This window comes from Lutra lutra, chromosome 7 (assembly GCF_902655055.1).
Source record: "Lutra lutra chromosome 7, mLutLut1.2, whole genome shotgun sequence".
NCBI classification, from domain to species: Eukaryota; Metazoa; Chordata; class Mammalia; order Carnivora; family Mustelidae; genus Lutra; species Lutra lutra.
The window spans coordinates 145,578,568-145,601,337 of NC_062284.1; the positions used below are offsets into that span (position 1 = coordinate 145,578,568).

The 22,770-nt window shown below is 46.9% G+C and overlaps 1 protein-coding gene across 3 annotated transcripts in view; it reads right to left on the reverse strand.

The window, feature by feature from the left end:
* The window catches only part of PPP1R13B (protein phosphatase 1 regulatory subunit 13B), an 89,446-nt gene extending 67,417 nt beyond the window's left edge, over positions 1–22,029 (reverse strand). The window contains exon 1 of one of the 3 annotated variants that reach the window (XM_047737180.1): positions 21,888–22,029. Coding sequence is in view for 1 of the 3 variants with exons in the window: in XM_047737178.1 (XP_047593134.1) it covers positions 20,942–20,950 (9 nt within the window). In the remaining 2 variants the exon portion in view is untranslated. Of the gene's footprint in view, positions 1–20,118; positions 20,376–20,941; positions 21,103–21,887 lie in introns of those variants that run through there. The other 2 variants (XM_047737178.1, XM_047737183.1) reach the window with 2 other exon arrangements.
* Positions 22,030–22,770: the final 741 nt, after the last annotated feature.

Below are 22,770 nucleotides of genomic sequence, written 5' to 3' on the forward strand. Positions count from 1 at the left end.
GAGATCAAGAGTTGCATGCTCTTCTGACTGAGTCAGCCAGCACCTGTAGTATTGACTATTTATTTACTTACTTTATGTACAATTAGCCAGCAGATGGTATACAAGTTTTTTATATTGACATATTTTAGATGCTTAAAATGAGAATAAAGTTTATAACAAGATATTTAACATACAAGACTTCAACAATTTATTGATAATAAGAACAGCTATTATTTCCATGCTTACTATGTTCATGGACACACCATTTGTTTACCCATATTATATCATTCGATTCTCCCAACAGACCTAGAGAGCAGGGTGCTAAGATGATCCTGCCACTGCAGACAGAACAAAGTATTGCCCAAGGACACATGACTAAGAAGTGCCACAATGTCTGACCCAGGAATGTCTGACTCCAAAGCTTACGTTTCTACTCTAATAGTTCAAGAATAAAACAGTGCTAAAATTCATGAACACTTACACACACACACTTTTCGAGTTCTTCATCTTGATGAAAGTGTAAGAAACAATCTTTATCCAAAAGTTATCAGATAAGAACATAAACTCCAACTACTTTTTATAATGGAAGAATTCACTTCATACATATAATTTACATGTACCTTTGAAAAGCAAAACATTATTAAGTATGAATTTCAGGGTGAATTGTAAAGATTCATTGTAAAACCCAATATGAAGGTACTCAACAGCCTGAACTGCCTCCAGGCCAAAAAACAAACAAAACAAAACAAAAAAAACTTACTGAATAAGGGCTAAAAGGAAAACTTTGATGCCTTGGCGCTCATATGATCATATGAATTCACCTCTTTTATGAACCTGGCATGGGTTCATAAAGATGTGGATCATGACGATTCACCTGAGATTTGGGTCTGCTTAGATACCAGAAGAGCATTTACAAAAACATGAGGACAATTTGCAAAATTTCAACAGCATTCCTTTTGAAGACAGAATTGTGTATTCCATCACTCACTAAAAACATCAGGCTACACAGGAGTTTTCTTATTATAGGACTATAATTTTTACCTTTCCAAACAATATCAATAACTTCTATTTTGGAGAATGACTCAATTTCTGAATGTTAATATTGTCAGGAAGTCATGCATTTTCAAAAGGGGAAAAGAATGAGCACTCTCTCAGCACCTACTAGACAATCATACACCAATTTTTTTCCCCCCGATGGTGGGGTGGGTGTTGGAGAAGAAGAGAGAGTCTTAAGCAGGCTCCATGCTGGTCATGGATGTGGGACTCAATCTCACAACTGCGATAGTTTTCAGATGGCAATTCCCTCCCCTCCTCTCTGGGGCCCACACCTGGGCAAGTTTCCAGGGGGCACAGTTATTTTACATGCCCATCTCTCTTGCCACTGCGGGCTCAGTGAAGGAAAACATGACAGAAAACGTTTCTTATTCCACGAGTATCACTGAGCACCCACTTCATCCTGCAGATTCAGTGCTGACAAAGCAGACAGGGTTCCTGCACTTGGGGGGATCTGATTATAGTCTGGGGACAGAGACAAAATAAGTAGATCTAAAATATAGTATGGCTGTGATATACCCTATGAAGAAAAACAAAATAGCCAAAGGAGACAGGGAAAAGGACAATTTTAATAAGGCGTTAAAGAAGGCCTCCCAGAGTGAGGGAGTCCTAAGCCCGCGGAAAGCTGAAGGAAGAGCCATCAGGCAGAGGAAAGAGTGCACAAGCCCCAGGGCAGAAGGAAGCTCCGTAAGGTTCAGAATCGAGGGGTCAGCTTGGCTGGAGCAGAGAAATCAAAGCGAGGAGAGTGGGGGAGCACGGGTAAACTGCTAATTACGCTTTTGCTCAGAGGAAGATCACAACGAGCTCAGAGGGCTGGGAGCTACGAAGTGGCGTGTTTTACCGTTAATGACTTGCAGGCTCACCCTGGTGGCTCTGCTGACAACACGCAGCGGGGAAAGAGCACAGAACTAAGACGGCCGCTCGGGAGGCAAACGTCAGAATCCAGCAGACGGTGAGCGCCGTGGAGGTGGTACAGAACAGGAGCTGGCGGACTGGGAAGGTGCTCTAACAAGATCTGCCGACAGAATGGACGTGGACGGCAGGAGACAGAGGCCGTGCCACGGCAAGGAGGCCTGTGCCGGGTCAGCGGCTCAGCGCTCCCATCAGGTCTGTCCAATAAAGCCCCTCTTTTCTAAGATGCCGAAAGCAAGAGTTGGGTTTTTGCCACTCGCAACCAAAATGACCTTAATTACTAAAATGCTTATCATTTTACAAATGAGAAGCCTGAGGTAGAAAAAGGTTCCGTACTCATCGACTAGTCCAAAAAAAAGAAAAAAAATCGAAGTGTTAGTCTGATATTTGGTAAACCTGAAAATCAACTATTCAGAAAGACGAGAAGAAAGAGAAAGTGCTCGGCTCTCGTCCAAGGCACCAGAGTTAGCAGGTAGCGGAGACCGCCTATGAACGCAGGTCTGACTGGCTCTGAAGCCTTGCTCGCTCCACCACACCGTGGGGCTCCCGGCCGTGACCAGGTCCCCTCTGGCGGCAAGCAGGCACAGAGGGCTTAACCCTAAAGCAAAAGCAACAGGGCAGGTGCGGAGGGAGCAAAGGTCAGCAAGAACACCACTTCAGGCCCAACCCATCACCAGGCAGGAGAAGCAGGCGTCTTCCGTTAGGAGAACGCCTCTCCTCTCCCCCCATCCCGTAGGGACAAGAACCACAACAGCTCCGTTTGGCAAACATGGGGAAATCTCAGCTCGGGACCAAGTTGAAAGCTCTGGCTGTTTCTTTCTTTTTTTTTTTTTTTTTAAAGATTTTATTTATTTATTTGACAGAGAGAAATCACAAGTAAGCAGAGAGGCAGGCAGAGAGAGAGGAGGAAGCAGGCTCCCTGCTGAGCAGAAAGCCCGATGCGGGGCTCGAACCCAGGACCTGGGATCATGACCTGAGCCGAAGGCAGCGGCCCAACCCACTGAGCCACCCAGGCGCCCCGCTCTGGCTGTTTCTATCAAAGAGGAGGGAAAAAGGAGTTCAGGTTGATAGACCACCTTTCCTGTAGTCTTACCCTCTGCCCATACCACCACAGAACAGTTTTCTTTCCCCTCTGATCTCAAAAACAGCTCATGTATTACTGCTGGCTGAGCACTCAGAATGTTCTCACAAGGATCCATATTTTAACACAAAAATAAAATAGTGTTTCTCTAAGGTAACATTCATATTAGTCCTACTAAAAGCATAGATTTTAAGCTGCAAATCTGAGATGACAGTACATAAGGGCCTCATATTTTTTTCTTCAACAGTCACTAAAGTTGTTTGGGGAAAAAAGAAAAGATAGAAAATTTTCGTGGTAATTTGAGTTATTTTAGATTAAGTGACCACTTGCTTCTTAATCCTTTCGTAAGCATTCAACTAAAAGGGGCATGTTGAGAGCTTCACTTTTAAGGCATCATAAAGATCAGTCATCAAATCTTAGAGCCAGAAGGAACATCATCTAACCACCACTCTTTTCCATTTTACGGATGAGGAAGCAGAAGCCCAGGGAAGGAACTAATTTGTTAGGTTAATAAATCTTATGAGTAACAAAACCAAGACCGAAATCAGCTCTCCTGACTCTCAGCTCAGCCGGCTGCCTCCCTCTCCGCGCTTGATCTCGTTCCACTGTTTTGTTGTTGTTGTCATCATTACACTGTTTACATAATATTAAATGACAAGGTCTGAAAACTGTCCAGTAAGAAGTCTGACATACAATATTCTCTCAAATCTAATTTCCTCCGTCTCTTATTTAAATACCTGATACCAATTTCGGGCACTAAAAAGGTTAGGAAAACCCCCAGAACTTTTAAAATTATAGAAATCAACTAAAATTAAGTCACAAAAGAGAACCATGAAATAAAATCAACACATAGGAACACATAATCAAATGCAAACTATAAAGGGTAGCTGATCACAAAATAGGCCTATAATACACCTTGAAAATATTACAAGAGGGCTCCCTAAATACCAATGCCTCCTGGAAAATGTAAGCTAAGTGACATGATTTTGTTAAAAATAAGTCTGGGCCACCTGGGTAGCTCAGTTATTAAGCATCGGCCTTCGGCTCAGGTCATACAAGCCCCACATAGGGCATCAGCTCCCGGCTCCGCACTCTCCCCCTCCCACTGCCCCTGCTTGTGTTCCCTCTCTCGCTGTGTCTCTCTGTCAAATAAATAAATAAAAATCTTTATAAACAGGGGTGCCTGGGTGGTTCAGTGGGTTGGGCCTCTGCCTTCGGCTCAGGTCATGATCTCAGGGTCCTGGGATGGAGCCCCACATCAGGCTCTCTGCTCGCCGGGGAGCCTGCTTCCCCCTCTCTCTGCCTGCCTCTCTGCCTGCTTGTGATCTCTCTCTGTCAAATAAATAAAATCTTAAAAAAAAAAAAAAAAAACCCTTTATAAATAAATAAGTCCAAGGACTCAACTGGGCTGTAACTGAGGTAACCATATAATTAAGAACCAAACGTGGCCACTCTGAGTGGAAAAAGGAGCTAATGAGACAGACAGCCAGGACAACAGACAAAAACCAAGACCTTCCCCTGCATATCTGGATGTGGGGCGCCCAACATAAGTCATTTCGAAGAAAAAGTACATTGTTTAATACACAACAAAATCCCAAGAGACAAGTACCACAAAGCAACAAATCTTTTAAAAATCAGGTCTAAAGAGGGCACCTGGGTGGCTCAGGTCATGATCCCAGGATCCTGGGATAGAGGCCCACATGGAGCTCCCTGCGTGGCGGGAGGCTGCTTCTCCCCCTCCCACTCGCCCTGCTTGTGTTCCCTCTCTCGCCGTATCTCTCTCTGTCAAATAAATAAAATCTTTAAAAAAATATTGTAAAAAAATCAGATCTAAAGAGAAAATAAAACCCCACAGAATAGATTATTTTTCCCAGTAAGAGTCATTCCAACTATCTATTTTACTAGCAAGATGAAAAGTAAACCTTATAAGATGACCTACCAATTCTACCTCCAAAAAAAAAAAAGACTGTCCTATCCTTCACCCAAGAGGGTCAAGGAAAGAACCATTTATGACACGCAAGTGAAAGAGGCGGGTGCATTAACCCCATTTTACAAATGAAACAGGGTCCAAGAGAGGCTTGGTAGCTTGCTCCAGGTCCAAACCCAGGGATGACTCCAAAAGCCTCCCACGGCACACTGCCCATCCATGAAAATCCCAGGTGTCTTCTGGAACAGGCATCACAACTTGGCAGGCCACCTCTCCCTGCCTTCGAGAAAGGGAGGACAACGGTCTTATTCTCAAGGGAGGATGAGGGAAGGGACGGGCGGAGAGGTATTCACAGGCGCTCAGTACACCCGGTCCAGCCGCAGGACTTGGCCCTTTCACCCAAGGACAGCAAGAGCTCATGGATCACGACGACTCTGGTCCCCAGATGTGGGCTCCACAGGATAACCAGGATCCTACCCTGAGGAATCAACTGACCTCGGCAATTCAAACTGTAGAACCCAAATTTAACCTTCAAGGATTTTGCTGTCTTCTTCCTCCTTAGCTGCCACGTCTACCAGTAACAGTAATGGCACCTACTTCCTGACAGTGTGTGTCAGACCTCATGCGTTCTCCATGCATATCATTCAAGCCTGCCAGAATCCTGGCAAGAAGGTTTTTGTTCTTTTTTAACTATTATCTTTATTATTTTTGGGGTGGCAAATTAACATATAATTTTTTGTGAGTCTAACAATAGAGGAAATAAAAAATAGTCCTCCTCATCACCTGCACTTGAAACAACTGGTATATATCCCTTCAGATGTTTTCTACACCACAAAACTCTTTTCTTCTGTTCTACAGTAAGACCAAGGTAAGCAGAATGTTGGGTTTTCAGCTAGCACTATATTCTGGGCATTTTTCCATAAGAATATACACAGTTCTACTTCACTCTTTTTTTAGGTTATATATTATTTTCTCTACATGGCTATAGCGTAACTTATTTAGAGACAGGCATCATTCCTTTCATTTTACAAATGAGTAGATAAGCTCCCACAGGTTATATAACCTGCCTAAGGTCACACAACCAGTGAGTGGTAGGCTCAGGGTCGAAACCAGGCCTGATGGCACAGCCTGCGTACTCTCAGTCCTGTTCCACGGCCTAACTGTACTGCGAGTTTCCGTTAGCTGGACTATGAACCCCCTGTAGACAGCAAATCAGTTTTTCTAAGTGTGTGGTGCCTAGCACTGTGTCAGCAAATAAGAAAGGTTATTTGGTGTATAATTATCCGCAGAGTGTCACTGTTTCGTACAATGTTTGGCTTCCCTACTATATCACTCATATCCTTCACAGTGCCCTGGCATTTAATGGGACACAACCGTATCTGTTGAAAATACAAGCCCAACACCAGCATAGAACTGCCCCCCACTCTCGGCCTGGTCCCTTGGCCTCTCTCATTCTCAGAACTCATGTGCAACTTGGGCTCAGAGCCCACCTGCTCGTCTAGGAGCTTCCCTTTCATACGCCCTCTAACTCAGCTCTAAGCTCGCATCGTGAGAAGTCAGCACTAGGAAAGTTACTTGTCTGACCCCTTCTTACTTTATAGTAACAGAGATCATAAACAAGTAAGGCTTCAACCCACAAGAAACCAAAATTTTCGAAACAGAAGTCTAAAGCACTTCAGTGTAGATTATGCTAGGTATTACTGGGGGAGGGAGAAAAGATATGAAAGCAGTGAAATTTTGCAAAGATCTACATGTCAGTTTGAGTCTGGAAAAACTGAGAATCCTGAGTTTATAGTCTTGTCCTGCCTGACTCCACAGCAGTGCAGAATTTTGATCTTGGTAAACTCCAGCACCAGATTTCTCCTCTATTAGCCAATACCTCATAAACTGCTAGAAACAGGTTCTTCTATGTATCATTAGCCACAGAACTTCAGATTAGAAGACTTTAATAACAGTTTTTGCATAATAAAAAAGCAGGCAAAGTAAAAACAAAAGTTCATTTTTCCATTAAATTTAGTCATAGAACTTAGCTACTTTGACTTTACTACCAAAAGCATGAGCACCTACTATTATTGCTACTATAAAAATACCCCATTTTCGGGGCACCTGCGTGGCTCAGTGGGTTGAGCCTCTGCCTTCAGCTCAGGTCATGATCTCAGGGTCCTGGGATTGAGCCCCATGTCCACAGAGAGCCTGCTTTTCCCTCCCCCTCTGCCTGCCTCTCTGCCTTCTTGTGATCTCTCTGTCAAATAAATAAAATCTTAAAAAAAAATTAAAATATCCCATTTTCTCCTCCCAGTTACCCCATATAAGCTTTAGAATCTAATTACTAGCAACTCCCCAAAAGGAATATGAGACACCGGCTGGACCATACGGTATTTTCTATTAACAATGATATTTGAGGATTTAATTTGTGAGGCCAACAACCACATAAAGACATTAGAATTAGGCTCTCAGGTTGGCTTGTTTTACCTTCTGCAGCAGAAGAGACACAAGAAGCCAAATCCTGTCTTGTGAAGCAAAGTGCTACTTTGTAAAGAACACAAATTGGACACATTTACAGAATCACTCATTCATTCATTTAGCGCATTTACATAGCCCAACCTGGCTCTGGGCCAAGCTCAGGGCACACATAGTCAACATCTCCACTGTCACTGAACCTGGAGCTGAGAGAGACAGACAGCAGGAAACTGCAGTGGGAAACTGCGGAGCGCCATGAGATCCCACGGAAGGACTGCCTGATCCAGATGCCAGTGTCAGGACATACTTCCCAAAGGAAGCAACATGTAGGTTGAGACAAAGGAGTTTGCTGAGAGGAGTGGCGAATGGGTATGGGAGCCAGGATATGGGTAGACTGACTGTGTTCTAAATGGAGAGAATCTGTTTAACTGTCCCACTGACTGGGCAGGAAGATGAAAACTGCGGTGATTAAGGAACCCCCTCATCAGGCACTGTTTTCTTCTATGCCAGGAACTTGACGTTTAAATACCCAAACCATAATTTGGTTATGTTTCCAGTTGCACTTAACTCTAGAAGGTGATAAAGGACTTCCTCTTAAATGCCTTCGACTTTCTACATAACTATCTTTTCATATTTTGGTTTTACTTTTGTTACCCTTCCACCCTACTTACGAATAATAGCAATAAGGTAAAACTCTCAAAATAATTCAGTGTTGCAAAAGACCAAGGGGAAAAAAATTAGAACTAAGTAGTCTCCCCAGACATAGTACGGTTCATGAAGTATTTTCAAGAGAATTTAATTATAACAGTACTAAAACCATCCCTTCACATTTTCCTAATTTTAATTGCAATCCTAAAATTCTTTAATTATTAATGACACCATTTCTGTGGTTGTTAAGCATCCTCAATGTTGCAGCAAACAGGAAAGTTACTCAAAGACATCAATTAGAAAGTATCCCCACCAAACCACAATTCACATTTTTTTCTTCACTGTGAAAGATGTTAAATGCCTATCTGAAGTTAAGCAGCCTCCAAAGCAAGGACGTCTTTAAAATGTACTGCACCAAAATCATTTAACATTTTGGGGATAACAGCACACACCCATACGGCTTCGCATACGCCAGGCACTGTCGTACATTCTTTGTACATAACAGCTCACGTAGAGCTCACGAAGCCTGATGAGGCGGGTACCGCGACAACCCAACTTTACAGATAACACTGAGACACAGACACATTAAGGAACTCATCCAAGATCACAGAGGTAGGAAATGCAGAGCCAGACGGTCCGCCCCCAAATCCAGGCTCTCTAACACCTGCACTCTACTGTCTCTCAACAGTTCTTCAAATACAAAACCAAAAACTAGTAAATAAAAATTACAATGAAACACCAGCCACCTATAATCCTTGAGGTATGTTTTGAATGATGGCACTCTCTGAGTAACTGAGAGTCTAGTTCCTTTGAGGCCAAATCTGAAACCGAGCCTGTCCATGAAATGGCCACACCAGCCAGCCAGACACAGAGCTACTGAGAACTTGAAAGATGACTAGTCTGAGAGGAAATGTGCTGGATGTATAAAATATGTTCTGAATTTGAGAGGCTCTGTATGAAAAAGGAATATAAAGTATCTCACTAATAAGGTTTTTTAATTTTTTTTAAAGATTTTCAAGTAGGCGGAGAGGCAGACGTGGGGGGGGGAGCAGGATCCCCGCTGAGCGGAGAGCCCGATGCGGGGCTCGATCCCAGGACCCTGGAATCACGACCCCAGCAGGAGGCAAAGGCTTAACCCACTAAGCCACCCAGGCGCCCCCCAATAAGGTTTTAATATTAACTACACGCTTACATAATTTTGGATATAGCGAGTTATATTCGTCTCTTTACACTTTTTTAACATGCTATTAGAAATTTAAAAATCACCTTGTGGCTCCCATTCTGTTTCTACTGGACAGAGCTCATGTAAAATGTACCCAGCCGCTGTCTACATCACTGGTATTATTTACTCTTTTCTTGATGACTCAGTCATCAGGAGGAACTTTAACCACCATCCTGTGTGTAATCTGTAATCTGTAATTGTGATTATCTTCGGTGTTGACGGAGGTCAGGCTGCCCACCCTCAGACCGCAACCGTAGGTTGTGCTTAAAGTGTGTCTTTCTATGGTTCCCAGCAGACTGCCCGCAGCTACACTCCCCCCAGCAGCCTCAGATACAGCGTCTGAAGACTGAGAAGCCAGGTGAATCAGGGTTATGCAACACGAGTGCAGGAAGGCCTGAAGAGGGTCTCCCACACACTGGCTTCAGTGCTAGATTCTTCCATGACTCTTTTGACGGAGCAGAGGCCCTTTTCTGCCTCGACTACCTGAGTCCTCCCATAGGCTCTACACACGTAGTACCAACTTGAACTTAGAGTGGAGGACTTTACAACTCGGCTCAAAGTCCTGCAACAGTAGTTTCATCTTTTTTTTTTTTTTTTAAGATTTTTATTTATTTGCCAGAGAGAGAGAGAGAGAGTACACACAAGCAGGCAGAGAGGCAGGCAAAGGCAGCGAGAGAAGCAGGCTCCCTGCCGAGCAAGGAGCCCAATGTGGAACTCGATCCCAGGACCCTGGGATCATGACCTGAGCTGAAGGCAGTGGCTTAACCAACTGAGCCACCCAGGCGTCCCAACAGTAGTTTCATCTTGAGAAGATGAGTACGTTCTGGAGACAGATGGTGGTGATGGTTGCTCAACACTGTCAATGTACTTAATGCCACAGAACTGCACGCTTAAACACGGCTAAATTGGTAAATTTTATGTTATGTATATTTTACCACAATTTAAAAAACACCCCACAACAGTTTCATATCTTTCTTAGGATCAAGTTCAAACTCTTATGCAGGGCACACATGGCCCTCTGAATCTGACCTGTACCCACCTTTCGAGCCTCCCTCATTTCAACTGGCCTCATTCTCCCGGCCATCTCCCCCAACACATCACGCAGACTCAGATCTCAATGCCTTGTACGTGTTCAACTCTCTACCTAAAGCCTTTCCCCATCATCTCTACCCCCTCCCTCATCCTTGAAATTCCACGCAAACATCACCTCCTCTCTGGAAATTCCCCCGACATCCTAAGGTTGGGAGGACTCCTCTTGCTGCTGTGCTCTGCTGTACCCTATGCTCCACCGCTCTTAACGATTTTTACCTTGTTGGAATGACACTTTTGTTTACATGACTGTTCCCCACTGGGAGCTCACGAAGAGCAGGCCCGTGCCCGGCCCTGGCACAGAGCCAGCCTATAAGCGCTGCCCTAAATGCCTGTTGAGGCCATTCAGTAAACAAGTACTTACTGGATGCTTATCAGGGAGGCCCCGTCCCAAGCACGGGGGCTACTGCAGTGAAAAAAGAAAACAAAGCCCCGCTTGCATGACGACATCCCACAAATGCCATAAATAGATGCCAGGGGGACATAAGTACTATAAAGAGAAATAAAGTAAAGGGAGGGGCATTTTATATGGGGTGGCCTGGAAGGTGCCCTCTAAGTACAGACCAGAAAGAAGGGGTAACTTCCAGCTCACTATAGAGCACGAGTGAACTGAATCTTACCCTGGTTCTAAACTGTGGTCTAGAAAACAAAAGGTACTGGAAAGAGAAGGTAAACTTTAATTTCCAAGAAAAGCAAGCCAATCGTCCCCTCTCTGTCCTAGCAACTTGAGAGATTTTGCCATTACTGCCACGTTCTCTCAGCATGAAGAACATAAGCATTCTACCTCAGTGGGATAAAATGCACTTAGGGTCCTTTTCTGACTGAATCCTGCCCACCATGAAGCCTGCTGGTTGCTAGAGAAAACTCAAGAGAACATTTATTGAGTACTTATTCTGTCTGTTAACAGAATGCTCTAAGCATCTGACAATCCTCACTATGGCTTTCTGAAACATCCTGCTATTAGACTCATTTTAAAGAGGAAAATAAGCATGAAGAGGTCAAATAATCTGTCGGAAGTCACGGGCTGGCAAGCGGCAGAGCCCGAATGTGAAACCTGGGCTCAAGAGTCTGAGATGATAACCACTAGGCATCTGTTTCACATGTATTTCCTATCACAAAACACTCTTTGTTCCTACTGTCCGGTTCATTTTCTTGTTAACCCTAAAACTGTCACATTTTTCTTCATCCTTTTTCACATTTTGCCCAAACCTCATTTCTCATTTCCAGGTCTACCACAAAAATCTCTGTCTATATGTTGATCATTTGTGAGGTTGATTATTACTTACTAATTTTATTTTCAAGACTGCCATTAGAAATGTAAACGTAGCTAGAGTAGAAAGCAGAATCCAAAGTATCAGTGCAAAGACAGCTCATACTGCTACACACAGTGTGCATGCGCATGGGAAGCCTTCCAGGTGCTGAGAGCACAAAGACGGAGGAGGTCAGGCCAGCCCCCGCCCCGGGAAGCTCCGGCGGGTCCAGTGGGGGCTTAGGCAGGGGCTGACTGACAAGTACAAGGCACGATGTGTGTGGTATGCCACAGATGCCAGGCAGCGACCTAGAATGCCTAAACCACAGCATTAAAAACCACTTAATATTGGGCAAGTGATTTTTTTTTTTACTGGGTGTGTTTATTTTACCCTAAGATCTAAGAGTAACCTCTTTCTCAGTACAGCAGGCGTCTCAAGCTCCATACAACCAAAATAAAACTCAATGGTCCCCTTAAGCCCTGAAAACCTATTCCTTCTCAAGTGGCCTTTATCTTAAAGGAAAGACAAGCCTGGCTGCTGAAGCCATAAACCGGTTATCCTCAACCCCAGCCGCTGGACTTCCTTCCTGCCTCTCTCAACCGCACACACTCACACCCACGCGCGCGCGCACAAGCAATCACACAGTCCATCGGATCTGTTTTACCTACTGACTGGATCATTCTCTTCTGCAGGTCAAAGCTGGTTTGCACCAACTGGTCTCCTAACCGCTCTTCCTGCTTCTTTTTAATCTCCCTTACTCCACAGTCCACTCTCTCTGGCTTCAGAATTATCCCTCTTCAAACAAATCTGATCACACCATTCCACTTTTTATAAATGTTTGGTGGTTTTTGATGACCCACAGGATCACGTGTGAACCCCACTACATCACACACAACCCTCTTCACAAGGGGTCCCACGCTACTCTCCCCATTACATCTTCTTTCATTCAACAAACTGTCACTGAACGCCAACCGTGTGATCAGTTCCTGGCACAGGTGCTGGTGGTAAGTGGCACAAAAGAAGACAGCTTCTGCCCTCGTGAAACTTACGGTCTAAGACAAGAAGAGACATTAAGCAGTCACACGAATGAGTGTTTAACACTGCAACAGCGGCAAGTACCACAAAGACACATCAGGCAAAGTGTTCTGAAGGAGGCAGTGGTGATGGTTGGACAACCTTATGATGACGCTAAAACCCCCTGAACTGTAGAGGTTACGAGGTGAATTTATGGCATATAAATTACAGCTTAAAAACGCACTGGGTTGCATACCTCTATTGGTATATCTGGCCAACGCAGAGACGGTGAAAGCCTCCCAGAAAAAAACAAAACTTACCACAAATAACTAACATTTACAGAGCATCTACTACACAACAGGCCCCTTTCACTGTAATAATCAACCTGATCCTCCTGACTACCCTACAAAGTTGCTATTACCCTCAGTTTAAGAACTGAAGGTCCCGGTAACTTTACCCAAGTCAAAGAGCCGAACGGTGATGACAGAATCCACACTTAGGCCAACTGACACCATGACCCACACTCCTACCTACTACATCTAGGCAATACCTACTACTCAGAACTATCCACGATATAAAAAGTAAATCACTGTTTCATTTCCTTCGGTAGAAATTTATCATAACTTCTGTCTTTAAAATAGCCTATATGAGGGCTGCCTGGGTGGCTCAGTCGGTTAAGCATCTGACTCTTGATTTCAGGTCATGATCTCAGGGTCTTGAGATCAAGCCCCGTGTCAGGCCCCTAGCTCAGCAGGGAGTCTTCTTGGGATTCTCTCCCCCTTCCCCTGCTCACACTCACTCTCTCTCAAATAAATGTTAAGAATCTTTAAAAAAAGAAGCCTAAATGAATAAACTGTGAAGTCCTACAAGATCCTCAACTCCCCCACCACCATCACCTTTCTGATTTTATCTCTCCCTCTCTCCCTCACACACTCTGCTCCAGCCACGTAGGCCTCCTTTTCTTTCTCCAGTATGCTGGGCATGGTCCTACCACAGGGCCTTTACATCTACCTGAGCTAGGATGATCACAGTCATGACATATATTTTAAATCATGATTCCGCCAAAACTTCAGTTAACATTTTCTGTAGCTATACTAACAACAGTACTAGCAAGATCCTGTACTGAACTATACACTAATATTTTGAATGTCATTAATTTTAAAACAACCTAATTTTCCCAGTCTTTTATTGTTCTACATGTCACCATGCAAGGATTTTTATTTTACAAAATCCAGTAACAGTAGATTTTGCTTACCAATTAGTATGAACAATCATACAGCTACATTTGCAGCAAAATAAAACAAAGCAATTAAGCCAAGAAAGTGTCACAATAGAACTTGATTACCACCATTCCTAAGTTCATTTCCAGAACCACAGTTTGTGAAATAACTATGGCAACAACACTTCAGGGCACCAAAATACCACCGAATTTTGCTGCATTGCCCATCTGTGCAAACACACACAAAAATACATGTCCACAACCAGTTATATAACTTCAACACAATAACATGATGACAATTTAAGTTCCTGTCATGCTAAAAATCCAAAGTAACTCTTGAGCATATATATTGGCACAGACTATTCAAAGTGATGCTAAGAAAGGAAAATTTACATTTACATTCAAATAAGAATTGTCCCCAAACTTAAGATGATAGAAACTATCACTTCTTATCAATAAGATTTACCTTGGTAACACCAAAGAAAAAAAAATCCCAAATAATCTAATTTAAAATGGGCAAAAGTCCCCTGGGGATGAAAATATATGTTTATAAAAAATAAAATTAAAAATAAAATAAAATAGGCTAAAGACATGAACAGACATTTCTCCAAAGACATACAGACAGCCCAGAGACACACGGAAGGATGCTCAGCGTCACGTGATGGTCACACCATCAGGAAAATGCTGATCCGAACCACAATGAGAGAGCACCTCACACTGGTCAGTGGCTAAAATAAAAAACACAAGAAACAACAAGTCTTGGTGAGGATGTTAAGAATAGAAACCTTAAACACTGTTGGTGAGAATGTAAACTGGGCAGCCACTCTGGAAAACACTACAGAGTTTTCTCAAAAAATTAAAAATAGAACATATGATTAAAAATTCTACTCCTGGGTATTTACCCAATGAATACGAAAACACAAATTTGAAAAGATGCGTGCACTCTTATGTTTACTGCGGCATTATCTGCTCGTAGGCGAATTATGGAAGCAGCCCAAGTGGCCATCAATAGATGAGTGAATTAAGAAGATGCTGTGTCGGGGCGCCTGGGTGGCTCAGTGGGTTAGGCCGCTGCCTTCGGCTCGGGTCATGATCTCAGGGTCCTGGGATTGAGCCCCGCATCAGGCTCTCTGCTCAGCAGGGAGCCTGCTTCCCTTCCTCTCTCTCTGCCTGCCTCTCTGCCTGCTTGTGATCTCTCTGTCTGTCAAATAAATAAATAAAATCTTTAAAAGAAAAAAAAAAAGAAGATGCTGTGTGTGTGTGTGTGTGTATATATATATATGCACGCGCGCGCACACACACACACACACACACACACAATGGAATATTACTTAGCCAAAAAAAAAAAAAAAAGGGAATCCTGCCCTTTGCAACAAATGGATGGAGCTCGAGAATATTATGCTAAGTGAAATAAGTCAAAGAAAGACAATGATTTTACTCATATGTAGAATTTAAGACACAAAATAAAGGAACAAAGAAAAAAAGAGACAAACCAAAACCAGACTCTTAACTCTAGAGAGAACATGCGGATGGTCACCAGAGGCAGGGGTGAATAAAACGGGGGAAGAAGAGTATACTTTTGCGAACACTGAGTAATGTGAGAATTGTTGACTCACTTACTGTACACCCGAAACGAATATAACACCGCATGTTAACTATACCGGAATTTAAAAAAAAATTCACCTCAGGATTCTTTTAAATAATAAGCTCTGTTTGAGCTGAGCATAACAGGAAAAATTTTGCAAATTTCAATTCACTAGCACCCCCAGCAAAGTGCTTGGACTACAACAAACTTCCCTAAGTGACTGGCACAAATATTAGGAGCAAAGGCTTCGAGTCAGCTTGTTTGTTTTCAAACCTTGCTCTACTGCTTACCAGCTGGAGGACCTTAGCCAAGTTTCTCTACCTCCTGAGCCACAGTTCTCCATAAAAACAGCGATACCGCCACAAAACCTGTGACACAGGGCCTCAGCACCTAATGACAAATACCACAGCTACTCACGATCACCAGACTGAGCCACAGGAAGAAGCCAGAGCTTCCACTTTACGGCTCCACTTCGCACTGCAGCCTTCAGAAGAGTCGTCCACAAAGACGACTTTTAAGTTCAATAGAGCCGTAATAATACAAGCTTTTAAATACACATCTTTGTATGACCAAGGCTTTGCTTTTCCTTTTATAAATTTCTGGGCAATCTAAAGGCTAGAATTATTTTAAATGACAATATTATGCCTGTAATTTTTGTTTTAGAGAAACTAGTTTTCTCTCTCTTGCGAAAATAAAATCTTAAAAAAAAAAAAAAGGGCACCTGGGTGGCTCAGCGGTTTGAGAGCTGCCTTCAGCTCTGGTCATGATCCCAGGGTGCTGGGATCCAGTCTGGCATGGGGCTCCCTGCTCAGCCAGGAGTAGGCTTCTCCCTCTGCCCCTCCACCCGGCTGGTTTTTTCTCTTGGCAAAATAAAAACTTTAAAAAAAATAAAGGAAGAAACTAGAGTTAAAAAGAAAATCTTCTCCAGTCTTCAGGGTTTTGGCTACTGCATCAGGCTACACGTTCAAGCCTATCAAGTGACTAAATTATTAATTCACAATAATAGTGAACACCTACGGAGCTCTTATCTGCTCTACAGTACAAGGATACTTGGGCAGTGAACAAGCTTATATCAGGGCTGTCAAAACAAGTGTCCGGTTGCCTCAGCCTCTGATGCAGCCTGATTACTGCCCTTCAGGAAAGTATCTGCTGCGGATCAACCGCCGGACCAACCATGAACAGCTGGAAATCACCAAGACCAACTCACTTCACAGGTGAGAAACTGAAGCCCAAACAAATTAAGTCCAAGGGTCACAAGCTGACTAACAAGTGGGGACTAGAACCTGAATCTCCCTACTTCCAATTTGTCGTATCAATTACAGGACAGCTGGTGGGTTAAGAAAAGAAAGACCCATCCTAGTACCTCAGGCATCTTTGCTCATAGTTGGGAAGACAGCGAATACCCAAAATAAGTGAACGTTTGTTTAATGAGAACTAAATGTTAAGTACAAATTCATTTAACCCCTAGCTGAAACGGCTCCCAGGACAGAAAGGAGTGGAATCAGCTGGTCACACTACAGGGCGTCCACTGCAGGTGAGAAGCCACTACCAACATGACAGAAACACTACCACCAGAATGCCTGTCGTATGAACAAAACACACTGTAGAACCACTGAACTTCCTTTATTCACGTTAACATTCTTTTGGAAGAGAAGAGAGTACCCTTAGCGCCATTCCCCGGATACATGTCTCGCCTCTGCACAGGAAGTTTTACCAGCTGCGAAGCGCTCTCTCTCTTTTGAAAAGAGAGTGACCAATTGCTGACCAATGAGCAAGGCAGTTTTCATACTTTCGTGGTCTGAATCAGGCTATTTTTATTAATATTCTTATTTCTATCAAAGTTATCGAGGCGCAGCCTAAACGCTTTCAGGTCCGGATCTTAGGGAGGACCCAACGAGTAACCTTTAAAGTACAGCCCACTTTCTTCTCGGGAAAACATTGTTAAAATGTCATCCACTGACAAAAAGGTGAATGACTATGGACATCAGAACGCAAAACTATTTTAATAAGGGAAAATTCCAAAACATAACTTTGTTTAAAAGTAGAAAGTCCCAGGGGTACCTGGGTGGCTCAGTCTGTTAAGTGACCGACTCTTGATATCAGGGTCACGAGTTCAAGCCCCACACTGGGCTCCATGCCCAGCATGGAGGCCACTTAAAAGAAAAAAAAAGTAAATAGTCACGGAACTTCCCATAACAGGCAAATTGAAGTCCTCTACAAAGACTTTATTGTGTCAGATGAAAACGTGGCAGGATACTCCCATTTATTCCCAACAGCTGAGAGACTGGGTGCTACAGTAAACCATCTGATCAATTAAAAGTTACCACAGACAGGGACGCCTGGGTGGCTCAGTGGGTTAAAGCCTCTGCCTTCGGCTCGGGTCATGATCTCAGGGTCCTGGGATCGAGCCCCGCATCGGGCTCTCTGCTCAGCAGGGAGCCTGCTTCCTCCTCTCTCTCTGCCTGCCTCTCTGCCTACTTGTGATCTCTGTCAAATAAATAAAATCTTTAAAAAAAAAAAAGTTACCACAGACAATACACACTAACTGCCAATTTGCAAATAACTAAAAAAAATATTATAAACCTATGTTGTCCAAGATGGTAGCCATTGACCACATGTGGCTACTGAGTACTTGGAACATGCTGCTGTAAACTGAGGTGCACTATAAATGTAAAACTTCATCAGTTTCGCAGTGGATTTCAATGATTTAGTGTAAAAAAATAAAAAAGTAAAACACATTAGTAAACTTCTTCCTGTTGATTACTTGTTGAAACAATACTTCTGATATAATGAGTTAATAAGAGACATTACTAAAGGGGCGCCTGGGTGGCTCAGTGGGTTAAGCCTCTGCCTTCGGCTCAGGTCATGATCCCAGGGTCCTGGGATCGAGCCCCGCATCGGGCTCTCTGCTCAGCAGGGAGCCTGCTTCCCTCTCTCTCTCTCTCTCTCTCTGCCTGCCTCTCTGCCTACTTGTGATCTCTCTCTGTCAAATAAATAAATAAAATATTTTAAAAAAAAAGAGACATTACTAAAATATCATCATCTTATGTAGTTCCTAGAAAATTTAAAATCACATTTGTGTGGCTCACATTACGTTCCTATTAGGAAGTACTGCTCTATACAAAGTATGCAAAATATGATCTAATCTTCCTTTGATGATTCATCATGATGATGAACACCAACTATACAATAAAGAAAAATCTTGTTTATATCTTGGATACACAGTTTAAGACAGGACCAAGAAGGAATGGCATGTCCTTAGAATTGTATTAAATCTACAGCCAGCCTCAACTGTGTTAATGGAGGAAGGACTCAATCCTCCAAGTAGAATTTTTTAGGGATCTAGAAGAAATACAGCCCCAAAGTCTGCAAAAGAGAGACCAAGAGAAATACCATCTGTTTCTAGAAGGCATTTTAAAACAAAAGCAGTGTGGTTTTTTTTTGTTTTGTTTTAAGATTTTATTTATTTATTTGACAGAGATCACAAGCAGGCAGAGAGGCAGGCAGAGAGAGGGGGTGGAGGGAGCAGGCTCCCCGCTGAGCAGAGAGCCCGATGCGGGGCTTGATGCCAGGACCCTGAGATCACGACCTGAGCCGAAGGCAGAGGCTTAACCCACTGAGCCACCCAGGCGCCCCAAGCAGTGTGTTTTAAATAGTTAATAGACTTGCCTGTTTTTTCTAAAGTAGTATTCGATCACTTTGAGTATCATGAAGAAATTTCCCAACTGTAAGCAAACTTCTTAAAAAAAACCTGATAAAGACGAGACTAGGAACTCTAACCGTGGGCAACAGAGGTAAAACGTCTGCGTGTGCCACACGGAAAATGTAAGCCGGCTCCTTAACAGGGTATCACAATTAAACGCTGCACAATGATGAAACCAATCAAAATTTTATAACTACCCTTCAACATTACTGCCGTACACAGTGAAATCGACTGCTACGTGATTTAACTAACACCGCTTTCGGAATTCCAAGTCTAGATTTTTCAAATCTAACCAGCGAGAATTAGAGCGGGAACAGCTTCCAAATGCCGTATCTTGCAGAGGTTAAAATTAGGAACTGACAATTCAGAGCCACACTGGCAATAATAAATATGGGCGGGCACTCTGTCTGACAGCACTTTTGGACACATCACCCTTTCGGATCCTCAGGGCAGCCCTCAGACGCTGGTACGTTTTTATTCCTACTTCAGAGGTAACTCCAGGCTCGAGACCTTGCCTTGCTCAAGGTCACACAGCTAAAAAGTAGCAGAAGCAGCCCTCCTTCCGTGACAAGACGACCACGCATCGAAAACCAAATGTTCAGAAACCCAGCAGGCCCCGATGCCAAAGAAGGATCTAAGGATCAATGAGGTCAAAGCTTAAGGCTCTGTCAACACGATGTGCTGGAACGAGTTCAAAAAGGGGAGAAGGGATTATCAAGAGACAGGAAATGACTTGAAAGATGGGGGGGGGGGGGGTCTAATCTAAACGTCCTTGAGGGCAGCACCGCGCGAGAGCGGAGTTCAGGCAGCGAACGCGGAGAAACGGCGCCTTCCGTCGGAAACGCGACTCCAGTGCAGAAGCCGCCGCTCAAGCAGGGATTCCGCTGTCACTGTGCTGCAAGCGCGTTCGAGGATTTCACCTAAAATGAAGGCGCTCAGGAAAGCAGGGCATCGCGCCGGACACCGGCAGTCCTACCTCTCTTCCTAAGTCCTGCCGTCCACCTCCCAAGCAGCGCGGCCGCAAAGCCGGGAACTCGGCGCGCTCCGCGACCCGGACCGCAGGTGAAGGGAAGGGCCCACCCCCCGGCAGAGCGCGTCCTGGAGGACAGGACAAAGGCGGCACCGCCGCGGGCGAACCTCGCTCCACCTCCGGATCACAGCGACCGCAGGCCGGGGAACGCGAAACGCACCCGCCCCGAGCCGCGCGCGAGGGGGTTCCCAAGATGGCCCCCGCGACCACCCCCTGGGTGAATTGCTAAACACAACAGAATTTCCCACCCAGGGAAGGGCTGCGGAGATCCGTGGGGCGCCCGGCGTGGGAACGCCACACGGGGAGTCCACACCGCCCGCTCCGAACGCGAGCCCAGCGAACGGTAGGCGGGGGGGCCACGGGGACGCCGCGAGACCCCGAAACCGAGCGGGCGCCAAACGACACCCCCCGTCGGGCCACCCGCCGGGACGGGCTTCCCCTCCAGGGCAACCCTCAGCTTCGGAGGGTCGGCAGGAAGGGCCGAGCCGCGGCCGAGGGGGCGCCGGAGGTGGGGGGCCCCTCGCGATCCTCGCCGCGGCCCCGGCCGCCGACCCCCGGCCCTGGGCCCCGGTTCCCCGCCCGGCCCGTGCTGACAGCCCCGGCGCCGCCCCCACCTGCCCGCCCGGGGGGCGCCGGGGCCGGGCGCACCCGCCTGGCCACTTCCTTCCCCGCCCGCCCGGCCTCGCGCGGGCCCCGGGGGCGGAGAGCCGCGGGAGGAAGGAGGCTTGGCCGGCCGCCCGCGGAGGAAGCCGCCGCCGCCCGCACCCACCGGCATCATCTCGGCGCGGGTCCGCGGCGCCCTCGGCCGCCTGACAGGACGCTCGGCGCCGCGCCGCGCCCGCCGCTCCGGCCGTTCTCGCAGGCCGCGCGCCCGCCGCCGCGCTCTCGGGCCCTCAGCGGCGAGGCGGCGGCTGCGGCGGGCTGCGGAGCCTCACCGGCCCTGTCGCGGCCGCCGGCGCGCTGCGTCGCTGTCCCGAGAGCGGCCGCCACCGCCGCCTCCGCCCGACCGCCTTGCGCCGCCGGCCCTCGGGCTCTCTCCTCAGCCCCCGCAGGCCCCGCCTCCAGCGCGTCGCCCCACACGGGGCTAGCCACCCCCTCCGATTGGCTCGGCGGGGCCGGGGGCGGGGATTCCCGGCCCCGCCTGCCAAAAGCCGCTCTCGCGGCGGCCAGGTGAGAGCGCGCCCGTGCGCGTCCGCGCTCCCGAGGGCGGGCGCGCGGCGGACGCGTCGCCGCTGCCCCGCCCCCGCGTGGAGGCCTGCGGGCTCCGGGCCGCGCGCGACCGAGAGCACGGGTTCTCCGAGACCTCGGGAAAGGGAAAACGGAGGCGGGAAGAGGGCAGGGCCCGGGCGCGGCTCCGCAGGGAGCCACGCCAGGGCCGGGACTCGAACCTTGGGCTCCGGACGGCCGCCGGGGGCGGGGCTCATCCCGCGGCGACGGCGCGCGCCCGCGTCTGACCGCGGCCTGACCCCGGGCTCCCCGCGCCGGGCGCTGCTGTAGCAGGGGTCCGGGTCGGAGGGGCGTGGTGCGCCCACAGACATCCACGTGACCGGGCCCCGCCCTGCGCTCCGGCCCCCGGGGTCCCGCTCCGGCGTCCGCCCCCGCGGCTTCTGCGGCCTGCGGCGCCGTGCTCCCGACGGCTTTCCGGGCCTCGTGCCCGCACTCCATACGCGGCCTTCAGGCTCGCGATACCCTGGGCCTGGAACGCCTGTGACCACCTGTGCCAGCGTTCGTGCTGCTCGAACGACCCGGGTTCGAGCCCAGGCCCCATCTGTAGGGCCCAGGTCTCTTCCTACAGCCTTGCCTCCCCTGACACCTTCTTCTGGCCTGAGCGCCTGAGGGACGGGGACCAGGGCCCCGTGTCCAGAGCCCGGCGCAGGGCATGACACGCACCGTGTAGCAAAGGCCGCAAAAAGGGCAGGCACCCTTTCTGTGCCCTCCAGGCTGTGCCAATCATTTGAACCCCGGCTGAGACGAGATTGTGCCTGATGCACTCCATGGCCAGCGCTGAAACTTCCACGAGCACCCTGAACACGGAGGTCTGCTTACGGCCCAAACACCAAAGGCCATCAACCACCCTGCGATGGGCCTGGCTGCTTGGAGACGGCAGCAGGTCCCAGGGGCCTGTCCCATCCTCTGCGTCCTCTGAGAGCATCAAGGCCGGTGGGTGGGGCTGCGGGGGGCAAGGAGGGAGGAGGCCAGGCAGTAAACGCTGTCCTCTTCATGGGAAGCCACCCCTGGTCTTCAGAGGCCACAGCCGTTTGTATTTAAGAGTGTAGACTTTCCAGTTAGACAAACAGCCTCTGCCACGCCCTCACTGCACGATCCTAGACCAGCTACATCTTCTCTCTGAATCTCAGTTTACCCATCCCTATAATGGGCCATTACAGAGATAATGGTGGCTACCTCATGGGATTTGGGGAGGGTCAGACATGAGGTATGAAGAGCTCCTAGCACAGTTTGTGGTAGTGGTAAGTGCTCCATAAATAGTTTCCTGTAGTTACGCTATCATTAGCAAGCCGGCTTATTGTACCTATGTCCCTGGGAGAGGGATCGCCCAGGAAGTTTTAAACTTACACACGTGGGCAGTAATGGCTAGTG